The sequence below is a fragment of the Branchiostoma belcheri genome, unplaced genomic scaffold (genome assembly GCF_001625305.1).
Source record: "Branchiostoma belcheri isolate BF01 breed outbred unplaced genomic scaffold, Haploidv18h27 scaffold26, whole genome shotgun sequence".
NCBI lineage: Eukaryota > Metazoa > Chordata > Leptocardii > Amphioxiformes > Branchiostomatidae > Branchiostoma > Branchiostoma belcheri.
Genome location: NW_017803865.1, coordinates 3,047,666 through 3,064,621, shown reverse-complemented (window position 1 = coordinate 3,064,621; position 16,956 = coordinate 3,047,666). Strand labels below are relative to the sequence as shown.

Genomic DNA, 16,956 nt, shown 5'->3' with positions numbered 1-16,956 from the left:
TCTGACCTTAAGATTTATGATTGACTCTCACGGCGAACCGCGCGCCGTTTTTGAGACAATTTTACGTTCTATAACCCCGGGAGTCGGGACCTCTTACTACAAAGCTTGTTGCTTGAGTTTATAACTATATATCTTCATTATTTCATTGTATCTGTGAATATTAATATTCCTATTTTACTCCTAGTGACTTTTTAAAACGATTGTTAACCTCTACTCGTTTGATAATATGACCTGAAACCACTTGATTTTGGTGGAAATTCCTCCGATGTTGTTTACCTTATTTCAGTTTTCACAACAAAAAGAAATCTAGTGCGTAAAATAGCCTGAAGTCTCTACTCTCTGTCCGTATATAATTTGTTATCAATTTTGGGGACGTTATGAGCTTCCTTCGTAATCGCGCGAGGCCACCTCATCAGAGGCGTCGTTTTCGTTCCAAAAACAGCGCGGGCTTCAAGCGCGTTCCACAGACCAGACGCCAGACCCGCACCGTTGGATTTTAGTAATAATACCTGCAAGAGTAAGAAAGCATTTGCTGATTCAGTTCGTACTTACGTAGTCTGTGTCTGTAGGCATTCTTTGACAATATTGAGAAGGTACATTAGTACCGCAACTTGTGCTAAAACGCCGGTTGCCCTAGAATCAACTAAACCAACGTTTTAGAACTTTTGGCGTAAAACGGCCGAGGACGTGGCCCCGGTTGATATGAATATACAAGCATTTCCAGATTTTGATCCAACAAGATTTTCACAAGAGACATAGTCAAAGATTCAACGAATCTTACTCAATGGTCATATAAGACAGAATCGAGAGCGACATGCAAATGCCCCCAATGTGAATTTCGTCGAAAATTTAGCTCAGTTCGGCACCGCCATTTTGACGATTTCACTGTTAAGCAAATATGACCATTTATCTAACAAAATACGTTATAAAACCCTCCAAAAATTGATCATGTCAAGAGTACATAGCATTCCCGTCTGGTACATGTAACGCAACGAAGGTAAATATGCCACAAACCAGGCTCAACGCAGCTGTAAAAGTCGGATGAAATTTCATCCAACTGCCGCGCGAAAAGAGTTTCCTTAGCAACGGCGTTGCTAGGGATCGCGGATCGATTCGAACTGCAAATAAAAACGGTTCGAAACGCGTTCGATTTAGTACGTGGCGTGACGGCTGCTAAAAGGACACTCATCCTTGTCGTAAGATAAGGAACCTCCGCAGAGTTACGATACAGAGTCATGTTAGATGTAAACGTTTGTATACAGGGAGTATAGAATCCCCAAACAGAATTCCCAGTTGGAAACTATATCACATGTGAAGGGTCAGAGTTTACTCTAAACTAACATACTTCAGGGGAAGTCAAAACATTGTCAGCAAAACAGACAAGCTTGTTTTTTTTCCTTCTTAGGCCACACCAATGTATTTCTTTGGCTCTGTAATTTCATTGGAATTATCCTGTAAGCATTTTTTTTGTTGAAAAATCAAGAAATAAAGTTGGTGTGACTTGATGTAACTAAATTATTCGCAATAAAAGTTGAATGAGGAATTTTCTAATGTTTAACTGTGTAGCAAGGCCTAAACCTTTGGAACTCGCTAGTTAAGTCTTAAAGACATTACCTAAGACATAAGACATTGCCCATACACCTACGCAGCACTTCAGACCCATCCTATATCACTCCTGGCCCAAATCTGTCACTAAAATATCTGGAGAGGAATAGTTGGACCTGAGTTGTGAAGGGTTTGCGGGGAAATGGCAATTTGTCGACAACATTTCTCTCATATTTTTTGTCTTCCACTGTCTCAGAAAAAAGAAGTCGAACCCAATAAGTCAGAATTTAGTGTTTAGTAGCTAGAGTAGTCTGACACATACTATATTGTTATCTACTGTCCATTCTTACTTTCATGTTACATACATGTATACTTGCAATTAGCCTGCAATTGCAAATCTCAAAAGCAAAAGAAGTTGAACTGCTAATAAAAGTCAAGTTTATAAACATTTTAGGAAAAGTGATGGAGTCCTATTTACCTGATGTACAACCTGTCTACTTCTACTAGAAATCTCAAGCAAAAGAAGTCAAACTATTTAGGAAAGTCAAGTTTTATAAACTTGTTAGGAAAACAAAAGTAACAGATATCCTATTTACTTGATACGGAACGTACAACCTGTCTACTTCTACAAGAAATCTAAAGCAAAAGAAGCTTAATAAGTATTTAGAAAGGTCAAGTTTAAAACTTGTTAGGGAAAACCAAAGTGAAAGATATTCTATTTACCTGATGCAGTTCTCAGCCCCAAGTCCACAGCACAGAAGAAAATCTCTGAACCGAGTCCCTACCAAAAGCCTCTGGCTGTTTGCCCCTAACAAATTGTCTGTTCCTGTTTCTCTGTGAAATACAGCTTTGAACTGGCCCTTGTAAAACAACCTGACTTCTTATAGCTAGCCAATCACAGACAACGTGGCTGATTTCCCTGGCCAATCAGAGACAGTGTGGCTGACTGCCTCGGCCAATCACAGGCAAGTGAGCTGAAGCCACTAGCCAATCACAGGCAAGGGTGCTCTGCAATGTTTCACTTACTCAAGATCAACTTTGGTTTCCTTTAGAAAAATGCTTAGAATTCCTAACATTCATGAAACAACTTATAATTCTTTTCTGAAACTGGACCAGTGCATGTACCCATTTTTCATTGTGACAGTCGTCACATCTAAGGATTTTAAGATTTAAAAAAAATTTAGGCCATGTGAATTTATTCTCAGACAATGTGAAAATATAGATATTATAAAAGCAGAGTGCAGGGAGGAAAATAACTCTCCATAAAACTGGCTGAATTAAATCAGCCCAAAATCAACATAATTCAAACCTCACAATTGTAACAGAATTCATAACCAGCTAGGAGAATTTCAAGTAATTCCTCTCTCGTCTCTTCAGTATTTCCCCACATGTGGTAACTGATGGATTTGCGTCTCAAGCAAATGTGTGAAGGATAGACAGACACAGAAGTGATTTCCTGTGTGGACAGCCTGTACGTACAGATTTAGCTGGGACGGGCCACTACAAACATATTGGTTGGTTTTTGGCATTTATCCTAGGGCAACCAACAGAGATGGGGGAGCCACAAACTGTCTACAACCTATGATCCAAAGCTATGATTTAAGTGTGTCATCTGTATAAGGTGACAACACGGAAGCGGTGGATTGCTCATTCCTTGAAAAAGACTGGAGTTGTACCATCAAAAATTTGGTCTGCTTTTTTGCATTGGAAATTGCAGTTTAAACTTGTTTCATAACACAAAACAAGTCAAAATTTTATGACAAACATGTGACATAAGGATGATAATTAAAATAAACTGACTGTTTTCCCTGACGTCCAGTTCTGCTAGGCTTGTCTCCGTCCCTGCCTCATTACTGATCACACACTCGTATCTCCCCACATCCGCCAGCACCGTCCGACCAATCAGCAGCGAGCTCTGGGTCGCCGTGGTGATGACTGACAGCCTGTCGCCGGTCTCCACGGTAGCCCCGTCGTGTAACCAGGCAACGGCGAGCGGCTTCGTCCCGGCGAACTGACAGGAGAAGGTCGCGGTCTCGCCCTCCCGGTGGGTCAGGTCACGCAGCGGGGTCACGAAGTGGGCGGCATCTGCAAACAAACAAACAAACAACAAACAAGCAAGGGTCAAAGGTGATTTCATGGATGTCCTGAAAAGCTATCACAAGAATAATAGTGTAGAAACATGTATAAAATGTTACTCGAAAAAAAATAACGAAATTGCAAATTTCCTAAATCTTCACAAAAATGAAAAGAAAGTTCCTACGTGAGCGAAATCCATAGATGCAGTTTCCCATGTTCCCAATTTATACACTTGAACCTGAACTTATGTAGACGTCACAAGTACACGGTATATCAACACTGTCTGACAGCCTGAGTATCAACTGTACACTGTCAGGACTGTCTGTGTAACAGGTGGTGGTCTAGTTTTCCTAGTTTTTCCGTCCTATTGATGAAAGTAAGGTCCCTTCACAGCTGTTACACTTTTGTACAACAACCTGTTTTCACTGTCAAGACCTGAATTAGTTCATGGACAGACTGGTATATACTCTCAGACTGGTAGTTATACTGAAAGAACATTGCAGCCAAACATGAAAGGTGAAAAAAAATTGAAAGGCAACAATAAAAAGAAGTATAAAAAGAAATAAAATCCTAGCTTTCATTTGCTAGACTGTCAAACAAGTGTGTGACTTTACTTTTCTATTTGCAGGTTCTAATATGTAGGCAGATTCAATGCATTACAGGTAAGAAGGGAACAAAAGAGGACAAAATGGCTGGAGGGAATAGGAAATGGACTATGAATTGATAAAAGGAAGGAAAGGACAAAAGAAGACAAAAGGACACAACAAATGGGCATACTGACAGGATAAATGGAAGGAAAGAAGACAAAAAGGAGGAGTGCTTGATGACACTCACCATGCCAACTCACCATCAGCCTTCTCTTTCTCTCCTGTCTTCTTCAGCAGATAGCCCGGAACCCAGCCTCTTTCTCCAGCCAGTTCTCCTTTCTCTGTCAAAGGCTGCAAATACATAAACACACCAGTTAGCCTGGAACCCAGCCCCTCTCTCCAGCCAACTCTCCTTTCTCTGTTAAAGGCTATAAATGGAGAAACATGTTTTTAGTCTAGAAATCAGCCAACTTCCCTAGGCCTTTCTTAATATTAAAGGCTGTCAAAGGAAAAACAATTCATTTTTTAAGCCTAGAAACCAGCCAACATCCCTAGGCCTTTCTCTGTTAAAGGCTGTCAATACATAAACACACCAGGTAGCCCGGAACCCAGCCAACTCCCCTAGGCCTTTCTCTTTTTACCTCCATGGTTAAGGTTGTCAATACATAAACACACCAGGTAGCCTGGAACCCAGCCAACTCCCCTAGGCCTTTCTCTGTTAAAGGCTGTCAATAGAGAAACGATGCATTTTTTTAGCCTAAAACCCAGCCAACTCCCCTAGGCCTTTCTCTGTTAAAGGTTGTCAATATATAAACACACTAGGTAGCCCGGAACCCAGCCAACTCCCCTAGGCCTTTCTCTGTCAAAGGCTGCCGATGGAGAAACAATCATGTTTTCAGCCTAGAAACCAGCCAACTCAAAAGGCTGTCAATGCAGAAACATGCTTGGAACCCAGCCCCTTGATTCAGGCACTTTATTTTCTTTTTAAGCAATCATAAAAAATTTAGACATAAGAAAACTTAATTAGCATTGACACAAAATCTGCATTATCGCTAATTTACAAATACAATTTATGCTAGACAGAAATAAACTTTGACCCCTGACCTCCACGAGGTAGAAGTCGTCTCCAGCGCTCCTGATGACCTTGACCTGTTCGCCCTTGTGCAGTTCTAACTCGTCTGTTCCGTCCACGATCACCGTCTCCAGGACTTCATACAGGCCTCCGACTACAAGGGTCTGTATGGGGGGAGAAATATTTAACATGTTGATGTTTTGCTAGACAAGTCAAATTTTAGATCAGTATGATATGACAAAAATCCTTGACCAAAACTATATACAAGCCTACATCAGTGAAGGTTAGACATTTAGGTAATAAGATACACCAAAAAGCAGTTACTCAAGCAACTGGATATAATTTTGAAAACTGTCAGTGACTGTTTCCAAAATCATATCCAGTTGCTTGAGTAACTGCTTTTTGGCGTACATACAAGCCTCACACTACAAGGGGCTGGGCAGAGTACAGTACTGTTATCTATTACAACTGTATGTTAGGTTGTGATAGATATAACAAATAAAGGTCTCCATACAAAGATTTCATTCAAGCCTCTTAATATAGTACAGAGGTCTGGAAGGGAAATGCCACAATTGTTCAAAGCTCGAGTACACATACATTTATACATGTAATGTTTTCTTACATCACATTTCTTGGTAGTATATAATTATTAAAAAATCTCAAGGAAATGGCTATTTTGTTTGTCTACAATGATAAAAGCATAACTGACATACCAAAGTTATTATTATTAGATGGCCTACATTATTCTTTCCGACATTTTCTGACAAAAAAATAGGGCTAGAATTGTCAAATCTAATATATATCATGATTATACATTAATTTGTAACATATTAGCGTGAAAGTGAAAGATCTTGCAATATCCAAGACATCTCACATAGACTGCATGAATTAAAGACACCTGTTGGTTGGGTTTCCTACAGCCACTACAGCACCTTAAGACAATATCTCACCTCCGCCGTGTGAATGAGAGAGTCAAAGCTGGTCTCGCTGAAAACGTTACTCCCCCGTCGGCGATGGTTCGGCCCGGAGACGTGTCTCTGTCTGCTGTAAGGAGCAAGAGAAAGTCACTCTCACTACAAGAGAAAGTCACTCTCACTACAAGAGAAAGTCACTCTCACTACAAGAGAAAGTCACTCTCACTACAAGAGAAAGTCACTTTCACTCAAGCAGGAGTCTCCCCAGAAATCTTTAGCGGAGAGGTGCTTCCGAATTCCTGATGTCGCTAATAAAATCTGTCAATTTTCATGAAAATACTTACTATATATACAGAAAATTCTAGATTTGAACATTTTCAGAGGTGCCTCTATCTGCGGCAAGGAAAGTCATTTTTACTCAGGAAATGACGTAATCCCACAGTTGCCATGGCAACGTGAGGTAAGAACAAGCCTTGAGGTGTCGGGTTACACCAGCAGACTAATCATGGTTTCCTCGGAAAGGGTTATAAAAATAGAATGGCAGAATATTGGTCTGTCAGGTGGAATTTGGGTGGTAGGCTCGGCTCAGATTCTAACCTCAATGGAAAGCAACCTACAGGCCGATTTGAACTTCTACATATTAATTTTTCTGATGCAGTTATATATGCAGGAAAAAGTATTTTGAGTCCTACATAGCCTGGTTATCTAAAACTATTTCATTTGTTTATTATGGCATCACCATAAGGATGAGCTGAACAGATTTATTTACTGGTTTGGCTGTTCAACCCTCACAGCCAGGGCAGCCCAACTAGCCAGTGGCTATTACAAAGGGCTGGCCCTGATGACAAGACATGATCATTACAAAACATATAATTGATACAGTTGATTCATCCATAGTCTTGTACGTAGGTTATTTCTTTTGTACCCACGTGTCTCTGAGTGTCTGTATGTCTAGTTATAGACTCGTTGTGTCAATAAAGATCTTCTATAAGATGAGCTAAAAATCTACAATAATGTATTACATTATTCTATGTATTTGCACTAAACAAAAACTTTCTCCAAAAGAACTAAACTATTGTTTCTCACCTTCCAGCACTGGAGGGGGTTGTCGGGGTACTCGGGGTGTCTATGGACGATCCCAGGGAACCTGGGAACAAGAACAACATGGTTACTGTGGTGATGGTTACCATGGCAACATGACACTGATGTTACAGCTACAGCATGAACTGCAGATAGACATTGTTGGATAAACATTCAGTTCAGACTGAAATGAAAAAAGTCACAGTAAGAGTAAAGGAAGAACAATGCTATCAGGTTCAATTCTTATCAAAAAATTATCTGTGTGTACTTTTTATTAGACATTTGTACATTATGGTAACAATTGTACTTACTGGTACTTGCAGATATTCTGGCTTCAACTGCTGACTTCACATCTGTAAAAACAACAAATGTTAAAAAAAGATCCGTTGATGAAAGTTATGAGATACAAACTTGAATGTAACAGTAACTGTTACTCAAGCAACTAGATACATTTTGAAAACAGTCAGACGTTTCAAGTAGCATCCACTACTTTTCATTAGTGACTTTTTATGATGTCTGCTTGCTATATTTTCACCTCAAAATGTCCAAGAACTAAGGAAATTAATCAGTGAGGCCTTAAAGACTAGGTGTCCTTGAATAAATCCCAAGTGTCCTTAAGAAAACCTCCTGAGATTCCTTAAGTGCCTGTCTCCCTACCTTGTGCCTCCTGAGTGTGCTTGTCTAAGATGTCTCGAATCTCCTTCACCCAGGCTTGCTTCACGTAGATTGTCTTGGCCTGACGGACACACAAACAAACAAAAAAATCCATATAATATCAGATTATTCTGGAACTAAAATGCCCCCGCAGTTCCAAAGAAGTTGCTAGAGGGACCTACAAAGTAACTTAGTACTAAAAGTCTTGTAACAGTATGAATGTCTCTGACCTGTACTGTGTATCTTTCTGAAGAGTCGGGTTTGGTTTATGGTTAGTGTTAAGGTTTAAGGGTTAGTGCAAGATAGTGACTGGTTCTGACCTGTACTGTGTATCTTTCTGAAGAGTCCGGTTTGCCGTACCACATCTCAAACTTACGGCTGTCTCCTTCCACATCTTCTGTCACTCCAATGCCAGGTAACTGTCAGGAAGAGAAACATAAAGGGATTTCATTCATTCCTTTGTTCATTTGTTCCTTTATTCCTTCCTTCCTGCATTCATTCATTCATTTGTCAAGTTGTTCCTTCATTCATCCATCTATCAACCCATCCATACATGTATGTACATACATACAATCATACTACAAAGCCTAGAATTTTGCTTCATACATTTTGTACATTGGTGTAAGCACAGTCCAGATTTGACAAATATCCCAGATCCCCCCATATATACCCTCATGAGGCCCTTGTAGGAGTATTCGATGCTGTCCAGACTGCTGCGTTTGCGCTTGGTGAAGAGGACCATGTTGTTGAAGAGGACACAGATCTAACATATAACCTGGACCCCCCCAAACGTACCCTCATGAGGCCCTTGTAGGAGTATTCGATGCTGTCCAGACTATTGCGTTTGCGCTTGGTGAAGAGGACCATGTTGTTGAACAGGAAGATGTGACGTTCCTTCCCGCGACCTTTGGCCGTCCGGCTGTCCCAAACCATGAACGAATCCTGGAGATACAAGAAAATCCGAAATTTCAGACTTCCTGGAGGTTTGCAATCTTTTCTTATTTTCATAGAACGAAAATATATTGTTTTTGCTCTGTTTCTTCTTCTTCATCTTCTTCTTCTCCAAACAAATAAGGTCAATGACCAGGACCAGACGTCTGTCACCATGGTAACTGGTGTTGGGTTACATAATGTTGCAAGTACCATGCAGAGTTCAAGAGGGGCTGCATGGTCACCATATATGAGTGAGTTTGAGTAAGAATAAACAAAGCAGTAGTTTGTTAAGTTGGGCAATGTGAAGGTACATGATTGTAAAGATGAGGCATTTGCTTTGCAAATGTTACCTATCTTTCTAGTTATACGTTACATGGTGTCTTTCCTCTTTTAAAAACAGATATACACAAATCTACTGTGATGATATACAAGTGACCTTGACCCCACCTGTCTGAGAAGCTTGCCGATGTTTTGGTGGTTGCCATAGAAACCGTCAATCATGCTGATGTGCAGAAGGTCGTTTGCTCGCTTGGGGACGTCCATCATCACTCCCAGGGCATGCTGGGTAACAGACAAAAATTTTGTTTTTTCCCCAAAAAGTCACAGATTAAGTTGATTCTAATTTTTTATTCATTGTTCTTTGGTCGGAATCCTAGATTATATAGTGGCTGAACATGTAAGGGACAAGTAATACAACAATGATATCATAATTATTTAATATAATGATACCATTATTTTTCTGACACATAAATGTCAAGAAATACTAGCATACTAGAGTGTGTATGTGAAGAAACGCTGTATACTAGTGTATCATCACGATGGTATTACAGTATATTAATAACATACGCAACTCAAAACAAATTTCTAGGTACACTTGTGCACCCACAAGAATTAGGCACACAGCTCCACATTTGGGTGCGTTCTGTATCCAATATTTCACATTGGTAGGTCCTACATAGTACAATGTAAGTGTCTGGAAAAACATTTTGTGTAGCTCAGACGTTACACAGGGCCAAAAAAACAGCAACAGGGAAATCTCAGTACCTACATTCAACAGTCAAGTCATGACACCGATCTTGTGCCCTTGGGAAAGGCACTTTACACAACTTTCCTCACTTTACTCAGGTGGAAATGAGTGTGTCTGTTCATGAGTTTATCTGCATTGGTGGCGGCATAAAAATAAGTTGAAAAAACCTGAGTGTCCTGTCGCCATGTCTTGTAATAAAATATTGGAAACAGAAAAAAAACAGTCCAGTCTTTAGCACACGTCAATGGCACTGTATACACAACAACATCCTCTGTTTCAGGGCTCAGCCAGCCCAAATTTTTTTTCCGTCAGCCCAGGTTCATGATCAAAAACCTAGGGAGGGAGTCCTCGCAATCTCAGGAAGTCTGGGGGCTAATTTAGGATTTTGAAGCCTTTAAAAACGCAATTTCCCACATTTTGAGAGGCAAATCATGGAGTTGAGAGTGTTTGTAGGTGGTCATTTGGATGTTTTTATAGTTTTTCCAACATTTTTGTCAATTTTGTCCATCAGGGTTGACGGATTGGTTTCAAAATTTTTCCGTAACATGCCACAAAGTTCCTGCAATTGACGAAAAAACAGTGCAGGCTAGAGCCCTGTGGTAGACCCGTCTATAGATATACAACTTACAACATCCTCACGTTTCCCTGTTTTATTTACTGTAAACACAGTAACTCGAGTCTGGGACTAAAATAAACCAGCTTACAGAAGAAATCTCTGCCGTTTTTGTACGACCCACAATAGATGAAAGCCCGCACGGCGTGTTAACATTTGTGCTTGTTGTAAAACATGTGCAACTGACACTCGACTCTGTACAGATATTTATTAAAAAACTCACAGATATTTATCATAAACGTCAAAGTACGTCAAACGGTTTCCAAGGACAGATCTTGTTTTCTGACTTTTCTATACAGACAATATTTTGCCAACTATAAAAACTGTTCAACCTTAATACCCACTACTGTTGCACAATACTATTGAGATATTTTCCAAAAACAGTCGGCTTAAAAAGTGTTTATAGAGTTGTTTTACTTGAATAAACAGTGGAGAGGGAATTTGTATAGTGAAAAGGTCAATGGTCATCACTATAGTAACCATGACCTGAGATGACCTGTGCTTCTTTGATCGAGATGACTCAACTGCGCTGTTATAATTCTGGCCACTTTTCACCAAAGAACTTAATGAATCTTCAATCAGATATTTTTTAGTGGCTACAACTTGCATCAAATTGGCAGGGCAGTATCCAATATGCTACTGTTGGGTGGAGAAAAAATATATTGGTACAAAAAAGGCCCATTATAATTGCCTAAAAAGATGTAAAAAAATTGAGGCACAAATCTCAGATGAGAGAGTACTATAGACTAACACAGTGTTCCCTGAGTCACTGTATTGTGCAGGAACCAAATAGACCTAGGCACTGGAGCTCATTCACAGTAAAAAAAAACGATAACAAAGTTTGAGTACCACTTAGTAAATACGCTGGTATATTTAGGAAAGTTATTAATTACATACCTCTAAATCTGTACTGTCCAGCTTGGCTCTTGTGGTGTATTTAACTAGTTCCTGAAAAGAAAGATTTTTTTGTATCAAGATAATGTAAAAATTGTTTCAGTTGAAGGATGGCACAGAAGGGCTCAAATTGCCACTTGCTTGCACCACCAAGTCTTCTGAAGTCACAAGATGTGAAGAAAATAAAGTTATGTTTTTATACCATACTCTGTGTGTTCAGTCATTTGTTCAACCTTTCTGACTTGTACATGTACTTTTTCATAATCAAGGCGGCTTTTTTCATCAGTTAACTATTTAGAAGCAAATCAATGTAGTCTACACAAACAATGAATGAAAGTGTTTTTTTCTCTTTTGCTGTAGACTGGGGATAACATTACCTTGAGCAGAAGTTGGTATTTAGTGATCCTCTGTACAGGTTTGATGAGATAGTCTGATAATGTAAGCTTCCTCTCGTCACTTCTCTTGGTGTAGTCCTGATGGGAAAACAAAACAACAAATAAATGAAACAAAAAGTATAAAATAATCTTGTCTTCATGGGCTTCAGTAGAAAAGAACAATAATTTTACTTTCATAACTTTTAGTTAAGAAACAAACAATACATTCTGAGTTTTACTCTGGTTCTTTTATGAAATGAAATGAAATACCTTAAATTATTGTACATTCATGCCACGATGGGCTAGGTACAGGTCAAGACTTAACAGACACATAATAAACATATGTAGAAAAGTGTAGACAAAAGATGCACTGCTTGACTTAGACATACATACAAGGATATTATACTAGGCTAATACAAATTGTTCTATATATGACACACAGTCTCATCCTTGTTTCTTTGATCAGCAGTGCTCCCTATCTCTGGTCATTGGTACTGCAGGTTCATATAGCAGGTGGCTTTGGTACTGATACTCACATCAAAAAAGTTCCTTGCAGCACTTGTCGAAAGAAGGGTTTCTGATCTCTGCTTGTTCTTACAGTACTCCACATGCATGTCAAACTTGTGTTGCTGTAAACAAACAAACAAACAAACAAACATTTCAGAAATCACATAGACAAATGACAGAAATACTATGGATACTGTTCTGATTCATTTTTATGGCAGTATTTCTTCAGGAAATACTACAGACAAAAATTACCAATTCTGGCTAAAAATTATCTTCTTTGCACAAGCATCTAAGAAGTTGAGCTTACCCTCTGTAGGGACCTTATGGAACAAATATGATCCTTAACTTAAGCAGTTCCTCCTTACACTTTTAAGAAAACTCACCCATTTTACAAAAATCTTGCCAACTTTGCTGGGCTCATCCTTACATGTTCCCAGTTCATGGATAAAAATACTGAAACAAGAAGGAAAATCCATGTAAGAATTTCTAAAATAATGTTTGAACATAGAAAATATTTCAATTACAAACTTACAGTTGTGTTCTGTACTGCATAAAGAAACTTTCAACAGAGCAATCAAATAAATTCTCCATACAATTTCTTGTAATCACACCTGCTGAAAAGTGGCATCACCCGATATTCAGTCATAATTCTGTCAAAGATATCATATTTCGGGACAAACCACTCAACATACGGGGAGAGAATTTTTTTAAAAATCATAAATCTGTTCAGATATTCATAAAGATGATATCCTTTGATATAACGTGGCATCACTCATCATTTTTTGGAAAAAACAGCCAACATATTTATGATAATTCTATAATACGAATGAAATTTATAATCTCACCTGCTATGAAAATCATAAATCTGTTCTATGTTCATGAAGATAACCTCCCGTTTGCCCCTGAGTAGATAAGGCAGACTGTGGGAGTCAAACATGCTGATGTAGTGGTCTGCTACAAACTTCAGGTCTCGCACGTAATCACCCTCTGTTCTTAGTAGTTCCTCCAGGACAAACCTGAAGCAGGAGGAGGAAGAATGTTTGTTTGTTTGTTTGTTTGTTTGTTTGTTTGTTTATTGTCAAACATGCTGATGTAGTGGTCTGCTACAAACTTCAGGTCCCGCACATAGTCACCCTCTGTTCTTAGTAGTTCCTCCAGGACAAACCTGAAGCAGGAGGAGGAAGAATGTTTGTTTGTTTGTTTGTTTGTTTGTTTGTTTGTTTGTTTGTTTATTGTCAAACATGCTGATGTAGTGGTCTGCTACAAACTTCAGGTCCCGCACGTAATCACCCTCTGTTCTTAGTAGTTCCTCCAGGACAAACCTGAAGCAGGAGGAGGAAGAATGTTTGTTTGTTTGTTTGTTTGTTTATTGTCAAACATGCTGATGTAGTGGTCTGCTACAAACTTCAGGTCTCGCACATAGTCACCCTCTGTTCTTAGTAGTTCCTCCAGGACAAACCTGAAGCAGGAGGAGGAAGAATGTTTGTTTGTTTGTTTATTGTCAAACATGCTGATGTAGTGGTCTACTACAAACTTCAGGTCCTGCACGTAATCACCCTGCGTTCTCAGTAGTTCCTCCAGGACAAACCTGAAGCAGGAGGAGGAAGAATGTTTGTTTGTTTGTTTGTTTGTTTGTTTATTGTCAAACATGCTGATGTAGTGGTCTGCTACAAACTTCAGGTCCCGCACGTAATCACCCTCCGTTCTTAGTAGTTCCTCCAGGACAAACCTGAAGCAGGAGGAGGAAGAATGTTTGTTTGTTCGTTTGTTTGTTTGTTTATTGTTAAACATGCTGATGTAGTGGTCTACTACAAACTTCAGGTCCCGCACGTAATCACCCTCCGTTCTCAGTAGTTCCTCCAGGACAAACCTAAGAAAAAGTTAGTTTTTTTGTTTATTTATCTTTTATTTACTTGCAGAGTAACATAAACACTGAAGTTACACTCAAGTTACAGTGATATAAAAAGTTTTGTGGTTCTGTTATTGCATGATCTGCAGTGCTCCCTAACTCTGGACAGTGGTACTGCAGGTTTATCCAACAGGTGGTTTTGGTTTTACATACAGACAAAAGAAAAATTACCAGTAAAGTTACTGTAATCAAATAGAATGAAGAGAAAGACCTCACCCGCTGAGAGAGGACTCGTCAGAAACTAAGCAATGCAGAAAACACATGAAACAAAGAAAAGAGGAAAGAGAAGCTGAGGAGAGGGGTTCCCAGGTTATACAGGACAGAAGTAGGTACTAGACAGAGTCAAGAAAATCAGGGAAAAGGCCAGAAGATGCCAAAAGGAGGAATTGACAAATACTTATAGAAAAGAACTGTCCAAAGACAGTAGAATCTGATAGAAAATCGCAACTTTTGTTCAGAAAATTATTTCCATCATGTACAGTAAATAAGATCCAATGGTCAAGTTGTAGAATGCAACATCTTTTTACACAATTCTGCAAATCAAGATGCTGGAGAGAGATTTTGGATGGAAGAAGTAGTTTTTTTCTTGAAGATGTTGCACCTTCTCTTACTGCTGGCCTCCATCTCCTTACTGCCCCTCCTCGGCCGCTCCTTGAGCTTCTCTGTGTCTTGAGACGCGTCCTGAGACTTGCCTTTCCTTGCGGAGGGGGAGTGAGTGAGGGTCTGCAGGAAGGAGGGGGGTACCCAACCCTGGGCTGGCTCTGGGGGGCTGGGGATGGTCCGCACCAACCACAGGTCAGGACTCGAGGAGTCAAGAACTTCAACCATCTGGCCTGGGGAGGGGCAAGACAAGAAAAGATGTCTTAGATTTGACCAGATGTCATAGTTTGGTTTGTCAGCTATGGTCATTTGCTTGAGGTCTTTCAGTGTGACTGTTTTGAGCACAGGGTTTGTGCATCACAGTCTGTCAAATGTTTGGTCAGTGCAGTGGTAACAGCCTCTAGTATAAACCCTCCAATCAGTCCCATTTAAATCAAGAAAAACATAACTTCTTGGAAAACAGCTACATCTATGTTGTATGTGGATTTGTTCTTACGAAATTAGAACTTTTTGTTCGCTGATTCATTCTGTTTCTTCACTGTAAATGAAAACCCTATTGAACTACATAAATATCAGACCCAAAATGATTGTGTCTACATTTAATTTATCAAAATCTACAGTTTCCAGAAATTCAAATGTTTGCACTCAATCCTTTTAAAACCAAACAGAGAAAGTACAGCAGACTACTTTATACATAACACCTGTATGGTAACAATCCTACAATCAGGCACAGGTCAGGGAGAGGTCAGCTCACACACACACGTTAACTACACATAATAACATATCATCACAGGTAACCTGGGCACACCTACATGTGGGCTGGTATGTACATGTAAGGACAGATGTGAGCTGAACAACCAGTGGGAATCACATATTATACCCCAAATTTTCATGCCTGCCAAATTGCTCACACCAAGTTCCTTTTAAAGTTCTTCAGAAAGATTGCACATTCAAACTAGCCTTGATGCAAAATTCAAATTTCTACTGCAAATCTGAGTTTGCCATGGAACGTTCACATGAGACAGTCTGCCTTCTGGATGTGAATGGACCCATGCCATTATTATCTATTATACGTCACAGTTTGTTTACCTGTTCTAAAGAACATTCTAGAACGGTCAGTTAAAGAATAAAGATCATTTCAAAGTTTTCAAAGTCAGGTATGTCTGATTTTTGCTGCGTCTAGTTGTGTTGACACAGCATTACATGCCGCATGGGTGATTTAGTTGTGACATTAGACAAAAGTAGTACTGTATAAAGACCTTATATTAAGGCTAAATCTAAACAAACACACACAGCGCTACGCACCCCTGTACAATATAAACGTCGATTGACCGGCATTCATTGCGGTAAACAAACTGTGACGTAATAATGGTATAGGTCCATTGTCACTGTCATTAACTCTCACCTTCTTTCAGTGGAACCCTATCCTGTTCTGAGTCTGCAGGTGTGTAGTCACTCACTACTGTGTACTGCTCAGACAGGGTGCTCTGCGGACGAGAGAAAAATTAGACTCTGACAAAATACTATATACTAATAGAAACTTCCACAATGTGTCTGGATGTCAAAAATTTTGTACAGAGTTACAGTGACTAAAACTTGACATGTTATGGTTACATGGTCAGTCATTACTATGTACTGTTCAGACAGTGTGCTATGCAAACAAGACAAAATACGCAAGTCTATGACATTGTGGAGAGTTACATTTAATGTACACTAGCTTCAAATTGCTATGCTTACAACATAGGGCTACAACAAACATTTCAGGTTTTCTTTGCCTTTCGGTTATTATCCACTGTTACCATATCATTTTAACAGTATTATTTAGTTTATGCATTTCATATATGTGCATTACAAGCAATTTTCAAGCCAGAGGTTTACTATCTTATGATAAAGTGAAAAAAGTTTGAAATTTGTTTTTGGTCAAAAAAAGGTACATGTAGGAATAGTAGAAACCACCATAAGGCCACACCAATTTAATTTCTTGGTTAACGGATTCGCCCGCTTCATTTTTTTCTGATTTGCAAATAAAAATAAAAATTCAGAATCAAGTGCAAAATGCTCATATTTTGAACTGAACAGTTGAAAACAGTCCTTTTCTTCCTAGTTGTTACAGATATTCCATCTTGCAATGCAATGGTATCATTAAAAGTTCAAAATTCATTGGTTTTAAA

The 16,956-nt window shown here is 39.2% G+C and overlaps 1 protein-coding gene across 1 annotated transcript in view; it reads right to left on the bottom strand.

Annotated features, from left to right (window-relative positions):
• Positions 1–16,956, bottom strand: part of LOC109471814 (muscle M-line assembly protein unc-89-like) — a 91,529-nt gene that overhangs the window by 51,737 nt on the left and 22,836 nt on the right. The window contains exons 23-42 of the mRNA XM_019771169.1: positions 16,191–16,272; positions 14,787–15,018; positions 13,925–14,005; positions 13,655–13,735; positions 13,388–13,441; positions 13,122–13,292; positions 12,660–12,729; positions 12,306–12,398; positions 11,773–11,868; positions 11,399–11,449; positions 9,309–9,422; positions 8,724–8,870; positions 8,249–8,347; positions 7,932–8,010; positions 7,586–7,627; positions 7,281–7,341; positions 6,231–6,324; positions 5,313–5,444; positions 4,469–4,559; positions 3,346–3,630 (exon numbers count right to left, since the gene is read on the bottom strand). Of these exons, the coding sequence (XP_019626728.1) occupies positions 3,346–3,630; positions 4,469–4,559; positions 5,313–5,444; positions 6,231–6,324; positions 7,281–7,341; positions 7,586–7,627; positions 7,932–8,010; positions 8,249–8,347; positions 8,724–8,870; positions 9,309–9,422; positions 11,399–11,449; positions 11,773–11,868; positions 12,306–12,398; positions 12,660–12,729; positions 13,122–13,292; positions 13,388–13,441; positions 13,655–13,735; positions 13,925–14,005; positions 14,787–15,018; positions 16,191–16,272 (2,155 nt within the window). The remainder of the gene's footprint in view (positions 1–3,345; positions 3,631–4,468; positions 4,560–5,312; positions 5,445–6,230; positions 6,325–7,280; positions 7,342–7,585; positions 7,628–7,931; positions 8,011–8,248; positions 8,348–8,723; positions 8,871–9,308; positions 9,423–11,398; positions 11,450–11,772; positions 11,869–12,305; positions 12,399–12,659; positions 12,730–13,121; positions 13,293–13,387; positions 13,442–13,654; positions 13,736–13,924; positions 14,006–14,786; positions 15,019–16,190; positions 16,273–16,956) is intronic.